This window comes from Hippopotamus amphibius, chromosome 4, assembly GCF_030028045.1.
Source record: "Hippopotamus amphibius kiboko isolate mHipAmp2 chromosome 4, mHipAmp2.hap2, whole genome shotgun sequence".
Classification (NCBI taxonomy): domain Eukaryota; kingdom Metazoa; phylum Chordata; class Mammalia; order Artiodactyla; family Hippopotamidae; genus Hippopotamus; species Hippopotamus amphibius.
Genome location: NC_080189.1, coordinates 88,523,566 through 88,549,127, shown reverse-complemented (window position 1 = coordinate 88,549,127; position 25,562 = coordinate 88,523,566). Strand labels below are relative to the sequence as shown.

General features: G+C 37.2%; 2 protein-coding genes across 3 annotated transcripts in view; one reads left to right on the top strand and one right to left on the bottom strand.

Annotated features, from left to right (window-relative positions):
* Positions 1-483: 483 nt before the first annotated feature.
* Positions 484-14,669, top strand: PSMC2 (proteasome 26S subunit, ATPase 2). The gene is made up of 12 exons (XM_057731431.1): positions 484-617; positions 2,835-2,872; positions 3,447-3,528; positions 4,234-4,333; positions 9,494-9,625; positions 10,005-10,077; positions 10,485-10,580; positions 11,250-11,414; positions 12,285-12,372; positions 13,925-14,127; positions 14,224-14,320; positions 14,408-14,669. Exons 1-12 carry the CDS (start codon positions 548-550, stop codon positions 14,563-14,565), a joined length of 1,302 nt encoding a protein of 433 aa, XP_057587414.1. The 5' UTR covers positions 484-547; the 3' UTR covers positions 14,566-14,669.
* A 5,603-nt stretch (positions 14,670-20,272) lies between these two features.
* Positions 20,273-25,562, bottom strand: part of SLC26A5 (solute carrier family 26 member 5) — a 29,274-nt gene continuing 23,984 nt past the window's right edge. For both annotated transcript variants that reach the window (XM_057731428.1, XM_057731429.1), the window contains 6 exons: positions 24,796-24,865; positions 23,633-23,725; positions 22,840-22,947; positions 21,976-22,176; positions 21,315-21,369; positions 20,273-20,457 (listed from right to left, as the gene is read on the bottom strand). In XM_057731428.1, coding sequence (XP_057587411.1) covers positions 20,273-20,457; positions 21,315-21,369; positions 21,976-22,176; positions 22,840-22,947; positions 23,633-23,725; positions 24,796-24,865 — 712 coding nt within the window. The remainder of the gene's footprint in view (positions 20,458-21,314; positions 21,370-21,975; positions 22,177-22,839; positions 22,948-23,632; positions 23,726-24,795; positions 24,866-25,562) is intronic.

Genomic DNA, 25,562 nt, shown 5'->3' with positions numbered 1-25,562 from the left:
GATGGTACCACTCTGGCAGCAGGCTCAAAAACTGAAACCATTTACTTCCCCATCCCTTGCTAACATCAAGTTAGTGAACAACCGCTATTTACCTTGGCTTTATTTATAAATCTAGCCACTACTCACTGCATATCTGATAAGCCAGGTACTTTATGTAATGCCTCCACAATGCTGTGAGGTCAAGGGGAAAATTAAAGCACAGAGCTTGAAGAAATTACCCAGGAGTACGGAGTAAATGACTAAAGCAGGATTTAAACTCAGCAACTTGAGCCTGAGTGGTCTTGAAATCTGTTGCTCAGGGAACTCGCCATGGTGAGGGGCTAAGGGAGAGCGACGTTTCCTCCTAACAGCGAAATCTTCCCATTTCCCTTCGCGGCGACGCAACTGAAGGCGCGAGTCCGCCAGGGCGCTCCTCTGCCTGGCGCCGCTGTGAACCGAACCGCCGAGCCGGCTTTACTTCCGGTGAGGAACGGAAGGGGCGGCGCCACCGGAAGCGAGGAAGGTGCTGTGTAATCACCCGGAGCCTGAGGCACTTGGAGCTGCTAAAATGCCGGATTACCTCGGTGCCGATCAGAGGAAAACCAAAGAAGATGAGAAGGATGACAAGCCCATCCGAGGTTAGTTGACGTAGGCAGGAGCTCCGGGCCGAGGCAGGACCAGTCTTGGCCTGGGGTCGGGGGTAGAGGGTGGGATTCCTGCTCGGCGCTTTGTCGCTTTTGTGCCGCTGGTGATTTAGTCCGTTGCGGGAGCCGGGTTAGCCGGCCTGTCTTCTCCGTCTTCCTCTTCGAGCCCCAAGTCCTATGTTCATCTCCCGCTGATCGAAATTTTTATTCACATTCAGCTCTCAGGTCTTGAAAGAGTCACGCACCCCGCTCGGCCTTGCGGGCCTTGAAGAAGTTACCCGTCTGGCGGACCCTGGACTCTCTTTACTGTCCCTCTTCCCTCTCAAGTGACAGCTTGCTGCTTTCATTGTAGAGCCAGGATCCTGAGACATAATTTTCTTTTTTTTGAAAAACATAATCGTTTGACTAGATAATGCATTCGCATAATTCAAAACCCAAAAGAGAAAAAGATACATTGAAAACTGTCTCATCCTTGACCCCAGCCACCTCTTATCCACGGAGGCAACTGATGTTGCCATTTGCCTTATCTTTCTCGACATTTTCTGTGTACATACAAGCATGTTTGTATATTCCCTTTTTTGTACATTTTGCTTTTTTAAAAATCTTAATGATATGGTAAGTTCATATCATTATATAGAGTCAGTGTGGTCTGTATATTATCCCAAATTATTGGGTGTTCAGTAATAATCTTTTTTTTTTCTTATTTATTTATGGGCTGTGTTGGTTCTTCGTTGCTGCACACAGGCTTTCTCTAGTTGCTGCGAGCGGTGGCTACTCTTCATTGTGGTGCATGGGCTCCTCGTTGTAGTGGCTTCTCTTGTTGTGGAGCAGGGGCTCTAGGCGTGTGGGCTTCAATAGTTGTGGCACATGGGTTCAATAGTTGCTGCTCACGGGCTCTAGAGCACAGGCTCAGTAGTTGTGGCACACGGGCCTAGTTGTTCCGTGGCATGTGGAATCTTCCCAGAGCAGGGCTCGAACCCTTGTCCCCTGCATTGGGCAGGCGGATTCTTAACCACTGCGCCACCTAGGAAGTCCAATAATTAATCATTCTTGATGAACATTTCCTTTTCTTCCAATCTGTTAGCCATTATAGAGCAATGAATAACTTCCCAGTAGCCCCATTTGTAGTCTCATCTTTATGGTGTTTTCTTTTGTTTCCTATAGGCTATTTTAAAACATTCTCTTGGTTGTTTTTTTGTTGTCTTTCCTTCCTAAACAACTTCAACCTCTCCTAGCACTCGTTCTTCTTAATATCCACTCACTCCTCAAAGAAGGAGCATTTCCTCTCCACTTTCATCTCACTCTTTTCCCTTGAAAGAGGTACTCAGTCACCCAGTGGAAAACTCAGATTTAACATTTCATCTGGGTCTTTCTCTGGGTAAGTTATAATTCTATAATTATATTGACAAATTTGTCCCTTGGATACAGTTATAACTAAAGTATGTAGAATTTTTTGTGTTTCTTCATCCATATCTTACTTCAGCTTTAGAGCAACACTGAGGCTAACATTTTCTCAGGTGAGAAAACTGATGCTCAGAAAAATTAAATGGTTTTTCCAAGGTTGCTTAGCAAATGCATGACCTTGCTGGGGCTAGTGCTCAGGTCGTTTTGATTCTCAGAGTCTGTACTGGGGGCTCCCTGTTCTTGTTGTCATTATCACTTAAAAAATTATTTAATTGGCTGTGTTGGGTCTTCATTGCTGTGCGCAGGCTTTCTCTAGTGGTGAGCGGGGACTGCTCTTCATTGTGGTGCGCAGGCTTCTCATTGCTGTGACTTCTCTTGTTGAGGAGCACGGGCTCTAGGCGCGGGCTTCAATAGTTGTGGCACATGGGCTCAATAGTTGTGGTTCACGGGCTCTATAGAGTGCAGGCTCAATAGGGGTGGGGCACGGGCTTAGTTGCTCTGCGGCATGTGGAATCTTCCTGGAGCAGGGATCGAACCAGTGTCCCCTGCATTGGCAGGCGGATTCTTAACCAATGCGCCATCTAGGAAGTCCTGTCAAGTCACTTTGAAGCTGTTACGTACTTTTAAAAATCTGCCTTCACCCACTTAGATAAAAGTTCCTTGAGTCCAGAAACTATTTGATGGTTGTATTTATATCATTACAACTTTGCACAGTTTTTCTCACTGAATACAATCTGAATTGAACAGAAAAGAATTGTAAGCTCTAGTTTCTTTTGTTTGAATTTCATGTATTATCTCTCTTTTTAGCTCTGGATGAGGGGGATATTGCCTTGCTGAAAACTTATGTAAGTCCTTTCAATGTCTATAAAATATAGATGTTTTATGTTGAAATAAGGACTCTGGTTGGTATTGTCCTTCCAGAATAGTTAGAAGAGATTGTCCAGCTGTTTAATCTTCACTGAAAAGTGTTTTCTGCCTACAGTTTCTATCTAGAAGAGATCAGAGAGTAAATAGCATGCCTAAGCTTATACATTATCTTTATACTATTTGTAATTAAAGTGTGGTACTATATGTGAAAGATATTTGAAATAATTTACACAACATTTACTCTACTTAAAATGTATGAAAGTGAAATAGATCTGAAATGGCAAGTTTTAATACATAGAAATGGACCTGAATTTTAGATAATTTCAGGCATGATTTTCATTTGTTACCTTGCATAATGGTGTGTTGCCTGTTTGGGGGAATATATTCAGGAATAGTTCTGAAAATGATAGACTCCCTCTATCTACTTTCATTTCACAAGCTTTAGAACAGTAATAGCTATTACAAGTGTAACTGTTAAAAGTTTTTGTTTATAGTTTAATAAATTGTTGATATCCAGATATTCTAATTGTAATCCTGACCTTTATCTCCCAGGGTCAGAGCACTTACTCTAGGCAGATCAAACAGGTTGAAGATGACATTCAACAACTTCTCAAGAAAATTAATGAGCTCACGGGTATGTATATTTTTTATTTCTGTTTCCTTTTTTTATGGGTAATGGTTTGATTATATCAAAGGAGCTGAAATACAAATGTCACTCTTTCATGAATCACAAATTAAAAAAAATTATTATCCTTCCTATCTGTTAAGAAATTGGATCTCATTTAATAATCTCTTTCACTGTCTTTTACAAGAAAGTTTAATGCTTAAGCAATTAAGAAACATCATCCTTTAAGCAAGTAATGTTTCTGTTGGTCAAAGCCAAGTTCAGTAGACTGTAATAAACAAGTCAAAATTTCTTCTTGAATAAAAATATGATCTCACATAGTATTGCTTGAAGTAAGTGGGCTATGGCTTAGTATTTGGAAACTTTTCTTCTTGGGAACTTGAGAGGTGAAGTTTTATATTGATAGTATTTGACTTGCACAAAAAAATGTCAACTATGGCATTATATTGTTAGCCTGTGACTACTTTAGGGCAGTGGTTTTCAACTGGAGTGTCCCCCAGGACATTCAGCAGTATCTAGACTCATTCTTGATTCTCATAACTTGAGGGGAGGTGATGCTAGTGATCTCACAGCTAGAGGCCAGGGATGCTGCTGGCCATCCTGGAATGCACAGGACACCCCACAACAGATTATTCAGTCCAAAATGTTAGCAGTGCTGAGGCTGAGAAAGCTTGCAGTGCATTTCAGTGAATTTTGTACTCTTTCTCTCTGTAGGTATTAAAGAGTCTGACACTGGCTTGGCCCCACCAGCACTCTGGGATTTGGCTGCAGATAAGCAAACACTCCAGAGTGAACAGCCTCTGCAGGTTGCGAGGTATGCATAGTGCTCTGTGGAAATTCATTTTTATCTGTACTTTCAGGTACTTTTTAAAGTCTTGGGTCTAATGTCATAGTTCATAAAGAATTTTTATTCCATATTCCAGGTAAATACAACTTTTCCCAAAAGTATCTGGGTTTAAAACTTTATACTTTAAACACTTATTTAAGAAATAGGTGAAGACATAGTCATTTTAAAGATTCAAATGATGTAGGAAGATAGAGAGCAAAATATGAAAACCTCTCTTCCCATCCTCGCTGTCCCGTTGCCCCTTCTTCAGACATAACTACTGAAAATAATTTGGTCCTCCTAATCTTCCTGTGCATCTTCATGTGTATATTTGCATACAAAGAAACATCCTGTTTTCCTTTTAGATATAACTACATATTTTGGAAATCTTTCATTGTCTTTGATATATATGTACCTCTTTTTTCTTGTTTCTCTTGTTTTTTAAAAACTACATAATCTGTAGGTGTTGGGATGTTTGCAGTTCCTGTTGTTATAACAGTACTGCACTGAACATTCATGTTAAATATTTCTCTACATATGTGTGTACATTTCTATAGTATAGCTTACTAGAAGTGGAATTATAGGAACAGAGGCATTTACCGTTTCAAAAATGTGTGAAAAAAAGTGGTTTGGCCAGTTTACACTTACGAAAAGGTTTTGAGGGAAATGTGCATTTGCCTGATCAATGTAAAATATGTGATTATTGATTTTTTACACTGATGCCATTTGGGCAAAAATTTTAAAAAAACCAACTCACTTTAATTTGTGTTGTGCTGATTACTAGCATGAGAGCTACTTCTTATGCTTATTAAACATTTGTATTTTTTGACCATTCATGTTTTGTTCCATTGGGTTGTTTCTTGTTAATTTTTAGGAGTGTTTCATATATTGTACATATTAATCTTTTCTTAAATATGCTATAAATATTTTTTCTCAGTCTGTCACTTGACTTTTAGCTTCTTGGTACCTTTTGTTGTACTCTTAACTTTTTAGGAGGTAAATAACATATGTTAGCTTTTTCATTATACCTTTTGGGTTTTACTGTTGCTTAGAAAGGCCTAGTCCAGTCCAAGATTATAAACATATTCTCCTTTGTTTTATTCTAATCATTGAAAATTTTGTTTTAATTTTGCCTCTTTAATACAGTTACAGGTTATTTTTTTCCCCTCTTATCCTCCTTCCCTTTTTCTGTCTTTCCATGCTTTCATTTATTTGTTTTTTAGTTTTATCATGGTTTTAAAGAGTTAAATAGTTCTGTAATAACAGTTGTTTTTCCTAATTCCTCTTTACTAGAAACACCTATTTTCAAATTTTTTAGCTGGTTATTTTGGTTTCTACCTTCCTGTTTCTAATGGATAGTACCAAGTTTTATATATTGTAGATTGCTTCTTGATTTTTTAGTTTCAGGGGGTATTTATTGGTTTTTCCACCATAGAAGACAAGGATTTTGTTTTGCTTTGTTTCCTCTCCCTTCATCCCAAAGACATGCCCTTCCTATCCTTACAGCCTCATAATGTAATTATATTATAATTTTGGTTAGATCAGTATTTAGTATCTTCATAATTATGGCTAAGTAAACCCTATTCACAATGAGCCATTAGTAAACTGTGATTACTTTTCCTTTCTTGTACCACTTTTTGTTATCTTTGTCCTAATTGTTTTGTTTTTTCATTTGCCTTATTTTCTATGTATTGCTAACTCAACCCCCTGGCTTTTCCTGATCATCTCAATTGCTTTTCAGATGCATTAGGTCCGTCAGGGTTTTTCATATGTGCCTCTGGTGTATCAGCTGCATCAGGTATTCTCTCAGGTTCACCTTTCTGAGCAAGCCTTTCCCAGCACTTTCTGACCTGCTTCAGTTTGGACTGGTCACCCTGTACACCTGTTGAATCACCATCATCCTGTGACTTTTACCCCAGAGATTCCCTTTGCCTCTCTCCTGTTGCTTGTGTTACACGAGTTTCTCTTTTTGGTTTATTACACCCTCATTAGGTGGCCCATATTCTCTGGTAGCTTCCTGAAAGAGGGTCACTTGGGAGGTACTATTTTGAGACCACATATGTCTGGAAATATCTTGGCTAATAGAAAATTCTCCTTCAGAATTTTGAAGGCATTGTTACATTGTCCTCTGCCTCCTGGTGTTGTTAGTCTGAAGCCCTTCTGATTCCCAGTCCTGTATATGTGATCTGTTTTTCCTCTGAAAGTTGTAGGGTCTGCCCTTGTCCTCATTCTTCTGAAATTTCATGGCTATGTGCCTTGGCGTTAGTGTGTTTTCACCTCTGGTGCTGGACTCTCATGTCCTTTAGTGTGCAGATTTTCTTGAAACTATTTATTTGTAAATAATTTATTTCCATTTTCTTGGCCCTCTCTTCTGGACTTCTATTACTGGGATAGTGGACCTCCTGGATATGCTAATCTTTCTCTCCTGTTTTTCTTTGTTTTGTCTTTTTGCTCTACTTTTTTGTGAGATTTTAACTTTGAGTCTGCGTATTGATCTTTTTTTCCCCTCTCACTTAAGTTTTTAACTGCCAAGAGCTTTTCTTTCTTGCAGTGTATATATTTTGTTGTTGTTTGAATATCCTGTTCTCAAATCATGGTTGTAATATGTTGTCATCTCTAAGGATGTTAAAGATAACTGGAAGGTTTCTGTTTCCTCTAAAATGCTTTTTTTCTCTTTGCTTTCTTGGTGTCTGTCTTTTATGCTAGATGTCTGGTAATCTTTCACTTTGGGCTTTTGTTTTAGTGGGTGACCAAAAAGCTGATAGAAGCTCTAGATTCAGTAGTAAGGCAGGTCTGTCTCAAGCTTCACTTGAGACATTGGCTTACACGGTTGAATGTTTAGTTGGGGAGCCTTCAGTATCACTATCTTTAGATCTTTTCATTTGGACAGTCAGTTTTCCCAGAGAAGTTGTCTTCAGTCTCCTGTTGTCTCCAATCTCCAATATTTTGGAAGAACAGTGGAGATAGAGGGCTAGAGAATGTCAGTAACGGGTCCACTTATTTATTTTTTTTTAAAGAACTTTTATTGAGATATAATTAGATTCACTTATGTTTAATCACCCTTCCCCTCTCACGTCCACACCTTCCTCATTTTCAGTGAAGTTATCACCACAATTAACCACCACCCTACCCCTTGCCTCAGCAATTCTTGATACCTTGTTTTACTCTCTCCAGAATATTTTCATCACCTCCAAAAGAAACCCCATATCCATTAACTGTCCCTATTCCCCTCTCTCATTGATCCCTGGCAACCACTAATCTACTTCCTGTCTCTGGACATTTCATATAAGTGTAATCATACAAAGTATGACCTTTTTCTGGCATCTTTAGCTTAGCATAGTGTTTTAAGCTGCATTCATGTTGTAGCTTGTATCAGAACGGCATTTTTTTTTATAGCCAATGATATTCCAGTCTAATTTCTGTCCTCCTCGATACTCTCTGGTGAGGCACTGTTCTCATACTTCCCATTGATTCTTTAGACATGGTTTCCTTTGTTTTTTAAAAAATATTTATGACACTGATTAAAGTTTTCGTAAGACCAATGTCTGGGCTTCCTCAAGAACAGTTTCTACGCACTGCTTTTTTCTCTACGTATAGGCCATATTTTCTTTCTTTTTGTGTCTTAAGATTTTTTGATGGAAACTGGGCATTTTAAATAATGTGATACATCATTTTTGGAACTCAAATTTCCCCTTTCCCCAGGGTTTGTTACTGCTGCTGTTCCTTGCTGTTTTTCCTTTGACATTTTTTGGTCAGCTTCTCGTTCGCCCCAGCTGGTAAATGCCACCTCAGACAGCTGATGTTAAACAGTTCCACTGACTGTAAATGTCCTGTGGGGAGGGGATGTGTAGACACTGAACCCTGAGTTAGGGCAAATAAAAGCAAGTCCTGAGAATGGAGCTTTTCAGCTAGCTGCCAGACAGGTCACATAGTTCTCTGGGGTTGGGCTTTCGGGGAGCTCCAACTCTTTATCTCCCGCTTCCTCCAGGCAGGCTGCTTGTATTCATATTTACCATGGTTGTGAGGCAGGTGGCTTTCAAGTCTTCTGCAGAGCTGGGGAGAAGGGTATGGGATTGAGGCAAGTTTAAACGCAAAATGCTCACTGTTCTTACCAGGATTCAGCTTTTTTTTTTTTTTAAATAAACATTCTTTGGATTGTTACATACCTGTAGTTAATTTCCAGAGTTCTGAAAATGGTGATTTTGACTGTTTTTGTCTGTGTTCTCTTTGAAGGATGAGCAGGTTTTCGGAGGTTCTTACTTGAATGTTCTGCAAGTTGAGGTCCCTGTATATATACTTTTTCAGCTGAGGATTAAAAAAAATCCATATCTGTGCAACAGTGTTGGCAGGGTCTGTCAGATAAAGTAGTGACAGATACTTTCTGTATATAAAATTCTACCTCCCTGATAGACCTTTTCTAATAAGAGAAAATGGAGTCCTGTCCACAATTTATGCTGCAAGGACAGAGCATTCTTTACCTTACTCTTAGCTCTACCTATATGCACACTCCAGAGACTATTTTGTATTTCCGTGTATTTGTTGCTACAGCTTATGATATAAGCTCTTTCTAACATGAGATCTGTTTTTTGTTTTTGTGTTTCTTCTGTACGCAGATAGTACAGAAAATAGGCAGTAGACTACTTTCTACTGTGATGTATGTGGGACTGCAGATTTGCCTTCACAACCCACAGGAAAAGAATATATTTAAGTTAAAAATAGCAACAGTAAAAATGGATTTGAAGTATAAACTCAGGAAAGAATGAAAACACATTTATTACTTGATGTAAGATAAGATGACTCTTTTTATAGGAAAAATAAAAAGAATAGCTAAAGATATAGAGGAGTATCACTAATAAAGGCATATAGTTATGAAAATCAAGAAAGAGAACTTACTAATTTTGAAATATTTGGGTTTAATTTTCCAGAGGAATGTATCTTTTGAAATTTTTATGGCTTGGCTAAAATTGAGTGGACCCTTGGGATTAAGCATATTCTGTAGAGAAGGATCCTTAACAGTGGCCCAGTTTCTGCACTTCTAGTTTACACCTGCTTATTAGTGTATGGCATACCCAGCAGAGAATCTAGTTACTTGAATTCATTATTAGTGGTTCAGGTTCCTTACTCTAATCAAGCCTTTTGCCATGTTAGATGCACAAAGATAATCAATGCTGATTCAGAGGACCCAAAGTACATTATCAACGTGAAGCAGTTTGCCAAGTTTGTGGTGGACCTCAGTGATCAGGTAGCACCTACCGACATTGAAGAAGGGATGAGAGTTGGGTAAGATTTCTATTTGCAATAAATACTCGTCTTTCATTAAAGATGCCATGTCACATTCACATCTTTGGCTTTCTTTTGAATGGATGAACTGGGTGCCATGGAATACCAGGGGGTAATCTAGTAGAGGACTGCATCTGTTTCGTGACCTCCCACCCCCAGTTGGCCTTTTATGGCCTCAAATGTGATGATTAAAGTAAAAACAGAATTTTAGAGTTGTCTGCCAATCTATTTAGGGTAACATGGTGTAGGTGGAAGAAGCACTTGCTCTAGGATGGTTATAAGGATTACATAATAGTGTAATTAATGTATATAGAATACATGATAATTCACTCAGTAAATTTTTTGAATGTGTCAGTGAGGATCTTTTTTACCTCCTTAGTGTGGACAGAAATAAGTATCAGATTCACATTCCACTGCCTCCTAAGATTGACCCAACAGTTACCATGATGCAGGTAAGAAACTATGGGAGGGAACAGGAATGGCATGACTAATTGCATTCATCTCAAAAAATGTTTAAACTTTTAACTAATAAAATATTAATATGTGGATATGTATTTGAAGAGTTGCCAAAATTTTTTAAACAATTTTTTAAAATTAAAAAAAAATTTTTAAACAATTTCTCAGATGAGAAAGTCTTTATTGGTCTTCATTTTACTAGTTTGTCTCTCAGTGTCGTAAGAAGTAATATAGCAAGTGGGTCTAGGACACTGGGCAGTGTATTCCGTTTTTATTAAAATTCTTACTTGCTATAAGTCTGATTTTTCTTTTAGGGTATTGGGTCTACTCTGCTGGATAGAACAATTGGATTAGTATTCAAAAGCATGTGGCTCTATGCTGTACATTTTCATCCCTCTCTTAGGTGGAAGAAAAACCTGATGTTACATACAGTGATGTGGGTGGCTGTAAGGAACAGATTGAGAAACTTCGAGAAGTAGTTGAAACCCCACTACTTCATGTAAGTGGTTGAGTCTGTTGCCTTTTAAATTTCTTTGTACAAAGATGTGAGAGCCTTTTGTGTACTGTGCACTAAAATTATGCCTATATATTAGTTTTAAAATTTTATATTTTCCTAAATGAAAAATTTTGATGGGGTAGCGGGTAAAGGTGTGGAGAACTGGTAAGTTCCAGAAGAGAAAGCAAAAGGATTGAGTGGTCAAGCCTATTCAGAAGAAGAAAAATCTGCTATTTAGAGTGACAAGGGAGGTTGAGTTGTAACCTTTAGAAATATGTTAAATATGTTATAGATTATTGTAGAAGAAACAATGTTTTAATGATATCAAGAAGAAATGGGCTTAAATTGTGTGGGGGGATAATGGAAAAAAACTAGGATGTTAAATATGAGATAATACATTTGTTCTTTAAATGCCGTAACTTTTTAAAATTAGGGGAAAAAAAGTTTTGTTAACGCTGGTTAGTAGAAATGCCTTTAAAATATAGCCATTCAGCCTTGTGTATTGATATGAGTCTAGTTTAGATCTTATGTCTTAGAATAAGTAAAATTCTTATTTAGATCAAGTATATAAATTATGGACCTAATAATTTTGGTTTAAAAATATTGATGTAGAGGTAGTCTTGTTTTTATTGTAGAGAATTAATAAGTGTAAAAATCTTGTCTCCATCACAGCCAGAGAGATTTGTTAACCTTGGCATTGAGCCTCCCAAGGGTGTGCTGCTCTTTGGTCCACCTGGTACAGGCAAGACACTCTGTGCTCGGGCAGTTGCTAATAGGACTGATGCTTGCTTCATTCGAGTTATTGGATCTGAACTTGTACAGAAGTACGTCGGTGAGGTAAATTGATCACAGTCAAAGAATATGCAGCTCTATGAGAGATTTATAAAGCATAGATGAAATTAGAATGGCATTTCCACATTGAAAGGTTGAGACCTGAAATTTTTTGATTGATGGATTGCAATTAGTAGTTTAGAAGCCACCAGCCTTCCCTTGTGGTCACCTGGAAATAAACAACTGCTTAGCATTTTTAGTCAGTATGCTCCCTACTCAGAAGGGTGACATTTTCTACAGATTTGGTTTGTAAGATCTCAATACCCCAGTAGTGGCCAGTGAATGCATTTGAAAGTGTATTCACTTCAGGGGCAGTGTTTTATGTTCTTTTGAGAAAGAGAACAGAGATTGTCTATGTGTATGTGCATGGGTGTGTGTACATACACACACACTCACTTTTTTTCATTAGTGAGTCTAGGGCTGAAGATACTATATCTGAAACATTAATGATTAGTATACTTAAAATGAGAATTAGAAAAGGATCTGCATGAATTGAGATATGCTTTTATTCTCTGATCAAAACTTACAAATTAAATTCAGTGATCAGAAATGCCAAGTGATAGATCAGATGCTTTTATTTCCTCAAGTTTTATTGATTGAAATGGTGCCTTTATTTTATTTAACCATGTTAATTTGACTTCTTCAGGTCTTAACGGTATTGGCTATTTAATAGGTACAGAATCATGAAATTACTTACTATTGTTTTAAAGCTACTAAAATTAATTTGATGGAATAGGTAACAAACTTCAGTCTTTTTGAAAAAGCTTTAGGTAATGCTGGTTGAGGATACTGTTAGGAATATTGAAAAGTTTGAAGTATAATTTACTGTATTTTAAAAGATTTTAAAACCAACTCTGAGTAACTTTTTTTCATTAGGGGGCTCGAATGGTTCGAGAGCTCTTTGAAATGGCCAGAACAAAGAAAGCCTGCCTTATCTTCTTTGATGAAATTGATGCTATTGGAGGTATGAATGGTATCTCAGATAACTTTAGGACTGGGTTTCATGAAAATTTTATAATAATATGTGTAGAGTTCCCCTGCTACATTAATCTTGTGCAGGATTTTAATTCCAACTCTTTTATGAGCTTCAGCACATCAGCATCACAGATCTAATAAACTGTAGGGCTACACCCTAAAGGAAAAAAGAAGCATTATATAGTATTGGTATTTCTCAAAGTCTATATCTGAACTTTCCCAGTTTCATTCCTAGGACACATATTTTCACACTTTAACAACTCCTAACCTGGGATACAGCTGCACTTAATCGGATCAGAAAGCACTGGGGCATAATTTAATTGGTGGTAGTTTTTCATAAAGTGCACATGTTATTGGCTTCCTAGATTTGATGAAATAGTATTAACTGTGCAATATAGACAAGTTATTTTAACTCTGAGCCCCAGTTTGCTTTTTTTATGAAAGGAATAATTCCTGCCTTGTTTATTTCATCAGTTTTTGAGAGGTTTGAAGTCAGTAATAAATGTGATTGACTTTGAAAACTCTATACTATTCTACAGGCCTTGGCTGTTGTTACAGTCTATAAGAGTAATATTAGCTGCAGAAGTATCATATTACCTGACAGTTTAATGAACTCAGTGACAAAAAAGTCTTAAAAATATAGTAGGTGCTGTAACACTTTGGGGGCTGTGGTTAGGTTACCCAATGTCTTGCTTTTAGACTGGATGGATGTTGTAGGCTTTGGACATTCTGTAGTTAACGTTCAAGGGCCATAATTTGACCAGTTTGTAGATGTGACCTTGTGACCCTGAAATCATTTTTCTAGTATCATTGGACTAAGCCTTATGATTTCGGGATGCTCTGATACTGTGGCTTCCAAAATGGATTTTGTATAAAACAAAATTACAGTGAAGGAAGAAAATACTGGATTTTTTCTTCATATTTAATTTTAATCTCATTTTTAAAATTTCCATTTTTTTGTATTTTATAATGTACATAATAACACTAATAGAACAGTATATATTTATATAATTTTAGAATGAAAAATATATATGGAGGCCTTTTTTTGTGCTATTTTGGCTGAAATGAAGGAGAGTATTAACATTAACCTAGAGTATTCTAATATATCCAAATCAGTGTGATAGTAAGCTGTCACAGTTGTACTGTATGATGGATTCAGCCATATTTTTAAGGACAGGTTTGAGAAGTTTAGAAGAGTATGGCATTTTCTTACATATATTCAAATACCATTATAGTGCTAAACTTTGCATGTATTCTGTTGCCTGGTCCAGGTGTATATTGTGTTAAACAATGGAGGTGTTCTTGAGTGACTTAAAATTCCTTAAAGAGGATATAAAAAAATACTTTAAAGGAGCCTGTGTTAAATCAACTTATGATGAGTCCTTTCTCATTAGTTCTGTGTAAATCAGGCCGTTCTTACAGGGTTTGCTTAAAACTGAGACGTTCTCTTGGGCTGGAGGATGTGATTTGAGCTGGGATTTATTGAGCAGAGTGCTCTCTGAGTGGACATGAAGAGTGTTTTCCCTCTCCTATCTTCTCAGGGGCTCGTTTTGACGATGGTGCCGGGGGTGACAATGAAGTGCAGAGGACCATGTTGGAATTGATCAATCAGCTGGATGGGTTTGATCCTCGAGGCAACATTAAAGTGCTGATGGCTACAAACAGACCTGACACTCTGGACCCAGCGCTGATGAGGCCGGGGAGACTGGACAGGAAGATTGAGTTTAGCTTACCTGATCTAGAGGTGGGAACATCATTTCACTGTAGAAGAGGGATTCTTGAAATTTTTTCTTCTTGTGCTGTTTTCTATTTTAATATTTGTCAATTCCCCTATTTTTAGGGTCGGACTCACATTTTTAAGATTCATGCCCGTTCAATGAGTGTTGAAAGAGATATCAGATTTGAACTGTTAGCACGACTGTGTCCAAATAGCACTGGTAGGTAGAAAGGTCTTGCTTTCTGTTTGCTGGTCTGTCTATTCGGGCTGCTTTAATTAAGCCTGTTATTTTCTTTTTGTTTGAAAGGTGCTGAGATAAGAAGCGTCTGCACAGAAGCTGGTATGTTTGCCATCCGAGCACGGCGAAAAATTGCTACTGAGAAGGATTTCTTGGAAGCTGTAAATAAGGTCATTAAGTCCTATGCCAAATTCAGTGCTACTCCCCGCTATATGACATACAACTGAGCCCTGGAGGTGTTCGTGAAAACACTGCTTTTCATTGGAATCCTAACCTTAATACAAACTTCTTAATAACCATTTCACACACAAAATAAATGGTTTCAAAATTATATGCTTTTTTTCAGATGTCTTTTCTCTGTGGTACACTAAAGGGTGAGATCTAATGCCATTAGGCAGAAAAGCTGCTTTTTGACTTGCTCCTAAAGGTTCCAAAGCATAAAGTGCTTGCTTTGACCACAAATGTGCTAGGCATATGCTGACTGAGTGCTGTACATATATTATCTCATTTTATCTTCCCATCTGCCCAATGAGGTGGATTTAACAGATGCAGAATTTTCCTACCTCGTTTCCTTATAGCAGAGCTGGGATTCAAGTCTAGATTTGACAGCTCCATTGCTGATGCTCCTATCCATATGCTCTTCTGCCCTTGTCACAATGGCCCATCCAGGCACATGATCGCATATGTTTCAACAGGTTTTTTTTTCCTACAACGTTGAATAAAGCAGCTTTGGCTAAACTATGTTTAAAGTATAGGAAGCATCAGATGTGGTGTGTTTTGCTTTGCCATTTGAGTTGACTTCAAATTAATCAACAAGAATTGTTGATTTTTTTCCATCCCGTGGCCCCCTCCAGAATTGTTGATTTTAATGACTAGTGAAGTAGTAAAGCAGGAAGAAAAATATATACATATAATAATCTCCTTTAGAAAATCAGAATTGGCTTTATACAGAAAAGTACTTATTTTCATTTTGTAAATTAATGGTTTAAAATTTTGGTAAAGCTCCCGTTAGACTTCTGGTCTACAGTAAGGTATTTCTAAAATAAAAGTTGTATTAGAATCCTAAATAAAGCTCTTTAAAATTATTTCTTGTGCAGCTACCACCAAATTCCCTCCCATCATCCACCACAATTACCCCCCTTCCATGACCCTCCCAAACATTCAGACCCAAACACAATAAAGAATATTTTTATTGTAGTTCAGTATTCACAAGTAATGCAAAATAGCGAGAGATGGATACATTTTAATTCACAAAAGAAAAAGTTGACAACATAGAAAATGCTATAAGTGTTGCACTGAAACATTTAAAATACGAAAGTTTTTAAGCCGAAAAAGCTGTTCATTCATAAAATCCAACCAACATCCTTTCTTTTCTCATTTTTGTGAACTTGATCAGAAAAGTTTTTCTAAGCCTGCTCTAGTCTTTCATAAGGTATGAAATAAAGCAAACCATTTCCAGATTATGCTGATAAGTGAATGACTAAAGATCATGCTTTTGTGCTGTTTTGATCAATGTAAGCATTTAGAACACACTCTTTAAAGTCTTACTGCTTGTTCATATTGCCACACACATCAGATGCACCAATTTGAAATAACAGGTTGGATATGTGATGCTCACTCAGGCCTAACTGGTCATAGGCTCTGAATAATCTTGATATCTCAGTTATATGACAAAAATCTAACTGGCCACACACATCAAATCAATGCACAATGAATTGTTTGAAAAATCTGGGTGTTTCTGCCCAGGCATATGTATGCAGATAGCATCAACACTATCGAGATTAGCATATCTGTACCCCATTTAAAAAGAAAAAATACACATTCACTGGTAACTCTCCACCCAAAATACGTGTATGTGTGTGCATATATATGTGTACACGTCTGTGTACAGACGTGTTTATACACATATCAGCGTGCTGATAAATCAATACGAAGGGTTTATGACTTCAGAAAAATACTGTAGTGATCCTTTAAAAGAAAATTAAAAAAAATTTTTAAAATGTGATTAGATTTATAAAATTTAATTTCCACAGAGCTCAGGTTCATCTGTTACATAAAGCTGAAATGCTATACACCAGTACCATGAAAACCCTGGTAAGCCTTTTTTAAAGGCAAAGTGGATTTTTGAGATGCTCAAACTTGATTAAATCCAAGTCAGTAAGCAGGCAGGTTACCTGGTGCAGTCCTGGCTTTTGAACGTTTTGCTGCTGGGATTTGAGGGGTTTAAAAACCATTGCATGCATTTTGGTTAGCTGTATGTTGGAGAATTAGATAATACTTTCATCAGTCCTCAAAACAACTTTTATCAGGACTCAAACCACATTATCAAGAATCTACACACTGAATCCTAAAAGCATTCCTGAAAGTTACACTAAAAAAGACCAACAGCATTTTTGCACTCACTAAAGCGTACAGGCTACCACCAAGGAAGCTGTTTTGATTTTAGAATTTAAATTATCTTTAAAGTTATGATAAAGTCTTTACCACATAGCTTTCATTCCCTCAGCCCCACAGACCCGCCCCCCCCCCCCCCCCCCCCACTCCCCGAACAGAACAACACCTACCCACTCCAGGGAAGATTCTCTGGTTTTGCTACTCTCCACACACACAGGAGGGCATTCTCATTTTCTCAACATGTACCTTTGGAGGCAGGCACCTCCTTTCTCTGTTAAACAGGTAAGGATACAGGATCAAACCACAAAGATATTTTAGGTGTTACCTGAAAACTATAAAATGAGCTTCTCCCAGGCTTGCAGAGGATTCACACCCTTCACTACTGAGTCCCGCTGCAGATGAGACTGGCATTGGGATCCCACTCTCAGCCGCCATATGACTGTATAGTTAGCGTCTATGGCCTGAATGAGGAGTTTCCTGGGCCCTGGTTCACAACTGTTTACAAATGTATCTCAACCAACCATGAGACAGAGATCAACCACAGTCATGTTGCACAGAATTTGAGAAAGACAACTTCACTAAATGGGACGTTCCTGAAAAAAGGACTTTCCCATACTGCCATAAAATAAGGCTAGTCTAGTCCTATATCCATCAGTGTGGATTATGCCCTTTTTGATAAGGCAGTAAGAATCTGAATTTGAACCAGGGCCGAAAAACGTAGAAAGATACACACTAGCAGCTTTTAAGGTCCAGAAAGAAAGAGGTAGAGACAAAACTTGATTGTAAGTAAAAAAGGCCAGGAAATTTCCCACTATATGAAATAACTCTAAGTAAAACGTTCCAAAATATTTACATATAGACTACGTTTTTAAATGCATTCTTATGTTATCAGAGGCATGCCAAAACAAAACATATTACCCCTCAGTAAGACTTAAGTGCTTTTTTATGTACATGGGAGAATTCTGTTCAAAATAGGTTAAAAATTAAAGGACAGAAAGTTAAATACAAATTTGTAAGCTATAGACAAGTACTTTTTTTGTATACTACTTTCAATCTATCAACAACCAGGACCTGAATATCTGCTATGTGTAAAGCATTTATTGAAGACTGGTGCTAAAGACTATGCAATAAAATATAAAATCCTTAAATTCTACTTTAATGGCTGAAATGATGCAAGCCCTTTCATAAAAGTTTCTAGTATAAGCTAAGGTCCTATAACTACACGCTCTTTCAGAAGGCAGTCTATCAGAATGCAGATGTATCTGATGATCGCAAAGGAAATAACTGATTACAAATCTAATTTCACTCTAGATTTAGATAAAGTATTGGGGGTGGGGGGGAGTCCTACTTTGAAATAAATTAGTAAAGTCACTGAGAAACCTGTTAAGACTTAAAGCAAATAAGCCATAGGATTTGGTTTGGAGTAGACCCATGCTAACCTACTTCTTTCCTGATGCACTCTTCTCCTGGAAATGTTTTCTTCACGAACACTCAAACAAGGAGTCAATAAGGAAACATATTAAAAACAAACAAACAAACAAAAAAACAACCAAAAACTATTAGCAGGAAATCTTAGCAGATGAGGCTTTAGGCAGGTTGGCTAATATGTGTGCTGTGATTTGGAGTGAGCTGGTGGTTAGAATTACAGGAGCAAGAACTTCTGATGACAAATTGGCTCAAAGGCCTCCCCCCACTCCTTTTGAACAACTATAGAGAAAATGCTTCAAATAGCATTTTACTCACTCATCGGCTTAAAACTGAGTTTGATGAAGAATGAACAGATAACTCTATGGACTTAGAAGGTATTAAATTATACCCAGGAGTTAGTTTTCTAAAATACATGGTCTTTAAGGCCAAATCACTTTTAGCAACAGCAACAAAACGTCTAGGGGCTCCTACTGGCCACAGGTGTGACAATTTGATCATCAAAAAACTATAATGGACTGAAACACACTAAAACTATAAAAATTTATGTGTATCATTATACCAAAATGGAGAAATCTAAAAGAACCTAATTTGTCACCATCTATTAAACCAGCTCCTTACTTTGAAGCTGACAACTAAATGGAAAAAAAAAATGTAACCTGCCTTTCCAGTAAGAACTATATTTAAGGATGACTAAATAATTCAAGTTAAAAAAAAAATTCAAGTTGAGGGAAAGCTGTAGTTTACACAAAAACACCAACTAATAAATGTATAAGAAATGAGAGAATTGGAAAAGAAATTCACACACCTTAATAAAATCGCTGATTTAGGCAAGGAATATCATTAGATGTTAAAACCCCTGGGTGAACGGCTAATGGGGAACTGGGCATTCATTCAACGCCAAAGGAACACCATAGAGAGAACTCACTAGTCACAAAGGAGAAAATGTAACTGGGGGATTGGTTGTCATGTTAATTCAGTGATTTATTTTAGTATCCATTAATGGTAGGTCAACTAGATATTACTTGCTTTCTGTTGTGATGCGATCGATCTAAGTATGTGTCTCATCTATGATATATTCTAGCAAAAAATATTTTATTCAAACTCATGATGACTGTAGTTAGACATAACTTCTAGATTGTAGGTAGTTCAGGAAATGAAGGGACAAACTAAACACCTTGAAAAAGCAAGTGGACACACTCACAAGATAGGATCCCAAAGGACAATTGCCCAACTCCCGTTAACAAGTCAACGTCATCAAAAAAAGAGACAGTGCTAGATTAAGATAGAGTTATGGGACTTAGAGGGACATGACCATTTGTAGTGTAAGGTCAAAGATGAATACTAATTTGGATAAACCAACTACAACTGTGGGGACAATTAGAGAAATCTGAATGTGGTCTGAGGTAAACATGTTCCAGAATGAAAGAGCAGAGATTGTTGACTGAGAAAAAAAAACAACAGGTCACAGGACACTGTGTAGAGTATGATCTTTTTTTGGTTAAAAAATGTAAATATATATGGATAGAAAAAGATCTGGAAGGGTATGCATTAAGGTGTTAGCAATAATCTTTTTGGTGGTAATGTAATGTTTTTCTTATTTTTGCTTGTCTATTTTCCAATTATCTGCAATATACTTATATTGCTTCTACAATAATAAATGGTTATTTTAAAAGCAGAACTTCTAGACAATTGTGAGTTTGCCTCCTCTGTGAGATAACCCTGATAAAAGAAAGTCTATAGCACAACAAATACAAAAGCAAAGAACTACTACCCATCTGGTGACAGCATACCTGATTTGTGGATAAATTACTTAAACAAATTCTTAAGTGTTTGGTTCACAAAGATGATACTAAAAAGTAACAGAAATGTCACTACACAATAAATGCAGGCAAGAGGCTAATAATATCTTTGAAATAATCAATTAAAGAAATACAAGTAAGATACATCTTGCTATGCGTCATTCACCCTCCAAATCAAGCCTTGTATTTTCTAGTATTTACCTACTACTAGTATTTATCCCTAGGAAAAAAACATGTAGTGTCTAGCATTTAAAGTGTGTAGGTTGGTAATTTCACGAGCGGCTCATACCCCGTCGCAGGCGGAGCTCCCCGTCTACGCTTCAGGAGTGGCGTTGGGCTCGGAGTCCTCCTGGGGAGGAGCGGCCGTGGCCTCCTGCTCAGCAAGCGCCTCTCGCACTTGGCTGCCCAAGACCGCATCATGAATGCTGTGGAACAGCAGCTCCAGGAAGGCAGGATTTTCAAAGAATCGATTTCGAGAGAGGTCATTCACAACTTGTGCTATAAAAGAAGAAAGGAAAATTAGCCCACACTCTGGGCGTCAGTCAACACTGGGGAAAAAAAAAAAAAAAAAAGAAACACTTTCATATAGTTTAAATATTAAAATGATACAATAAAAAGTCATTTTTTACCGCTACACGGTATTCTATGGTGTAAATGTACCCTAGCTTATTTAATGGGTTCCTTTTGTTTGACAATTGAATTTTTTCTGTTGTTTTGTTTTTATAGACAGTACTATGATCATTAAGCACACACTGTGTCATTTTGAGTGTGTATAGCATATTGCTGGATTAAAGGTAAATACATTTGTAATTGTGAAAGAAAATGCCAGTCTGCCCTCCACAGAGCCTGCACCAGTGTGCACTGCCACCAGCAATGTCCAAGGGTTCCTCCCACAGCGCGCCTACAGAGCCTGCTGTCAAACACCTCAATTTTTGCCATTTTGGTAGGTGACAAGTGATGCCTTTATGTGGATTTCACTTTCAAGCACTCTTTTAACCAAAATTTATATTAAAACAAAAAGAGCAGGCATTGTCTGGAAAAACCTAAATGATTTTATATAACTATGTTTATGTCAGCCATTAAATAAATAATTACTAAAAAAATATACGAGCCCTGAATAAATGGTTTATTAGCTCCTTTCCTCCAACTCCAGTGCAAGAGGCCTGCCACAAGCAGTGATGTGAATTCCTGCTAGTGTCTAATTTCAAAGCTGGTTTTAGATTTTCAGAAAAAGAATTTTTATTTTTCACCTAAAACTAAAATTAAGGGGAACTATTTCCAAATGCAGTTATTTAAAAAAAAAAGAAACAAAACCAAAATGTCAGAACTTCTCCCCATTCTAAAAGTGTACTCACCACTGCATCCTGCTAAATACACATAAATACCGACATCTCCATATTCTTTCACAATCTGTAACAATGTTGAAACAAAATTTAGTTTCTCTTGACTGAGGTGCAAGTTTCTTTCTACCAGTATATATTTAGTGATATAAGATGCTCTGGTTCATTCATTTGAGCTACTCCGCTTCAATAATTATGCATTTTGAACTAAACATTTAAAGTTTTGTATTTTGATTTGTATATATATTTTATGTTCCAACAGTGATATTTGGAACATCAAAGAATTCTCATTAAATTTTATCCAAGTGTAATAAAGGTATTATGGTAATGATTTTTAAAAGAATCTTTTCGCAGAGATATATACTGAAATATTTATAGATTATATGATGACTGGGATGTGCTTCAAAATTAGAGAAGGGGAAAATGGGTGTGGGGGATAAATGAAACAAAACTGACCAGGAATTGATAATTGTTGAAGCTGAGTGATAGTTACACAGAGGTTCATTACACTCTGCTCTTTACTTTTATATATTTTTGATATTTTCCACAATCAAAAGTTGAAAAACAACAACAAAATTCTGAGAGTTGAAAAAGGACCCTAGTTCAGTTCCCTGATTTTACTGATGATGATACTGGGCACAGAGATATTAAAAGACTTGTAAAAGATGATGCTCACTCCTGCCAGAGTTTTTACACCAACGGAATCAATAAAATTGACTTGAGTAAAATCCAGAATGATGGTGTGGACATTATCCCCTGGAGGCATAAATCTTTGCAGTTCCTCAGGAAGTGTGCTCTTGATGACTACTGGGGGATATTTTATTTCATTCTCCTCTTCCTCAGGCTTGGTGCCATCTTCTCCATCTACTTCTGCATCCTATGTTAAAAATCAAACCAAACCAGAGTTCTATGAACAATTCATATTTCGGTTCTGAGACAGATTTTTGAGGGAAAAATTAGTCCTTATATCCCCAAGTTTCTGACTACACCAGATCTCTTCCAAAATATTCACTTTATCTCAGCCCTATGACAACAAAGGATATGTGTACAATATTCAATTTTAGCTGTTTCTTTTTTTCTTCCTCTTCTTTTTTTTTGTCCAATGAAATCCACTCTCTTTAGTCATCACATCCATTTCCCTCTAACTTCTAAAACAGTTCCATTAACTTCAGTGTGACAGACCACAGTTACCATAAGTCCAAACAGCAAAAACCAGTCTTTGAGCTTTTTTTTTTTTTCTTTTACTATCAGCTGAATGAATCTCTGACAAAGTAATAACGATAGCATTTATTACGGTACTGCGTGATTTTTATTTTTTAAAACCATGTCTTCCTGGGCTCCTATCACTACTTATTTCAGAGGCATTTGCACAACTGACATTTGATTCTCATGTATCTTTAATATATAAAGGATACTCAGCTTGTTTCTAAGCTTTCCTACTTTAGGGACTTCATGCTGTGTTAAAACTTCAATCATAAATAAAGGTGGGGGCACTGCAGATCAAGAGACAAGCGACAGCTACAATGAAGGGACCACTCACCACTTTGACGACAGTTGCATTGGCCATGTTGGCATTTCCAACTTCCTTAGCATACTTCTTCATGGCCTTTCTTCTTGCTCCCATTATGAGGGCTGGGTTCACTCCAGTCTTCACAGAAGGGCAATATATGCAAAAATCACTTCTTTGCTCCAGGAACCCACCCAAAGCAATTAATCTTCAAATCTCTCCACGTGACTGTTTTCTATGCTAAGTTATCACCCTAAACTTTGCTTTCCCTCAGATGTCCTGAAATGGGGTACTCCCTCCTCAAAAGAACATTAATAACTTTTCTTACTCTTGGTCTTGATTCAAGACAACCAGAAGCTAAATATTAAAGAGAATTTTAAAGTAGTATTTTTCAAACTTAGACCTCTCAGATTCTTATATTTAAGAGACTCTGTGGGTTGATTGGGACATTTTCCTCTATACTGGATGATGTGGGGTAGAGTTCTAATCATGACCAAAAGAACCCAAGAATAAGAAACTTAAAATTATTTTTTCATTTTTTTAAAAAATATTTTTGAAAAGGTAATACATGCATATGATAAAAGAGAATGACTAGTGGTGTTGGTTACACAACAATGTGAATGTACTTTATTCCATCTACTGATTTGTACAGTTGCAATTAAAATAAGTTTTAAGTTATGTATATTTTACCACAATTAAAAAAAGACAGAGGCAGAGAGAAAGAAATAGTATAAAATGTACCAAGACATTTAAGTGACTCCCACATGCCTATCAATCCTCAGATACCCTCCTCAGAAATAATCACCCTTCATGTCTCGTGACTCACCTTTCTTTTTAATGCATTGCTGTATAAGTCACTATTTGCATAATAAATTGGAGCATTTATTTGGAATATTTTTATTCCAGGAATTTCTTTCACCTGAGAAATAAAACATTAGTGAATTTAATATATGAAAATACTTCACAATCAAAACTTCAGTTGCCTCCCTCTCCCAACTTGCAAATTAATACAGAAGTTGCTAAGGTCCCTTTGACAGTGTTTAAATAAAACAATGTCACTCTAGCTGATCTACTCATGCTCTGGAGGAAGGCGTGCTGAGTGGGGAGACTTTAAAATGCACATCTCATTTCTTTGGAAAATCTTTGTTTCCTGTTTACCATAAAATACAAAGAAGAAACTGAAAAATATTAAAAATGAGAAATGGACAGGAGAGGGGAAGCTGCTACACAGACTGTGAGAAGCAGCGAAATAAAATGAACAGAGGCTGTTGATATTGGTCGATTCACAGAATGTAAGCAGGCGTCAAAACGGACCCAAGTGAGACAGAGTGAAAATTTTACCAAGAAGCCTCGTGGAACTCTAGAATGCAGTTGGAAACAAGTATCCAGCACATAATTCTTTGGAAAGGGGGAAAAATTGCAATCCTAACACCAGTCTAATTTCTTAATATCTTACAATGAGTCTGAGAATTTCTTCCCATACATAAAACAAAATAAACAGATAAAACTAGTTTAAGAAGACTTTGTAAAAGATTTCACATAAGAAAAGAACATTCAAATTCAAGGATATTTTAAGCCATAATTTTAATTACTAAAAATGGAGCAGGAGAATTCAATAGCCCCCACCTACATTTTACATGGTTAATACCAGTATTTTACCACCAGTTTAAATTCATCAGAAGGAACCTATGTACATACAGAGCACCCTGGCAAACAGTCTCAGTATTTTGTAAACACATACTTTAAGTTCAAGAATATATATTTATTCTCATTAAAAGAGGAAAAATAAATATTAGCAGGTTGTGTAAATGATGTACAGTATGAACTATAAAACAGAATCCAGATAGTCAACTGAAGTTCAGGCTTTTTGCTCTGACCACACCTTCCCCCTCTCCACCCCCAACTCTTTCTCCTGAATAAAAATAATATTTAGTTAGCCAATCACATCAAACGCTTACGACCATTTAAAATGATAGGAAAAGGTCCTACCTCCTCAAACGCGTCTATGTCAATGTACACATCAGTGTCAGGAAGCTGCCCAAGGACTTTGTAGCTTGGACTGAAGACAGAGAGGGAGTGTGTTAAAATACCGTCGTGCTGATGCGCAGGAAGTGATGGAAACACAAGGGTCTGCACATTTGCATATCCTGTATATATTTGCTAGAGACTTCAGGGATACTTAATCCTTTCATGGTGCCTTTTCAGAAGGCTCCACATATATTCACACTCCCAGTGCCATTCCAAGCCTAACACATTCCACACACCTCACTCATACACACTCCACACACATCCCCCACACATCCCCAATATATACACACAGCACATACACCTCACACCACACAGACCACATACAAACACCACATATGTACCACGCACACACACCACATAACACTACACACACACCCCGTACACACCATTCACATACCACATACACAACACGATCAAGACAAAAGACTGAGGCATTTAAAGATGGGGCCACAGATGAACTGTGCAGAGTTCAAACCATGCCAGGGACATGTGTAACTTGATCTCATATCACTGGGTAGACAGATTTATCTTCTTGCTCTAATTCTAAAGCAGGAGAGGGGATTTTAATTTTGTTTCTAATGAGTCTCTGACTCATGGAGCAGGGAGTGGGGGTGGGTTAGTTAGTGGAAGGTGTGGGGAGAAAACAAAAATCTCAGATCAGCATAGAAGTTTCCTTAAGTCTGGTGTGAACAGATTTTAAACATTATTTTTTGAGAGCACAAATTCCT

Coding starts and splice junctions, on each gene's coding strand:
- PSMC2 (XM_057731431.1), top strand. CDS start 548: ATGCCGGATTACCTCGGTGCCGATCAGAGGAAAACCAAAGAAGATGAG. Junction 618..2,834: donor GGATGACAAGCCCATCCGAG/GTTAGTTGACGT, acceptor CTCTCTTTTTAG/CTCTGGATGAGGGGGATATT. Junction 12,373..13,924: donor TGAAATTGATGCTATTGGAG/GTATGAATGGTA, acceptor CTATCTTCTCAG/GGGCTCGTTTTGACGATGGT.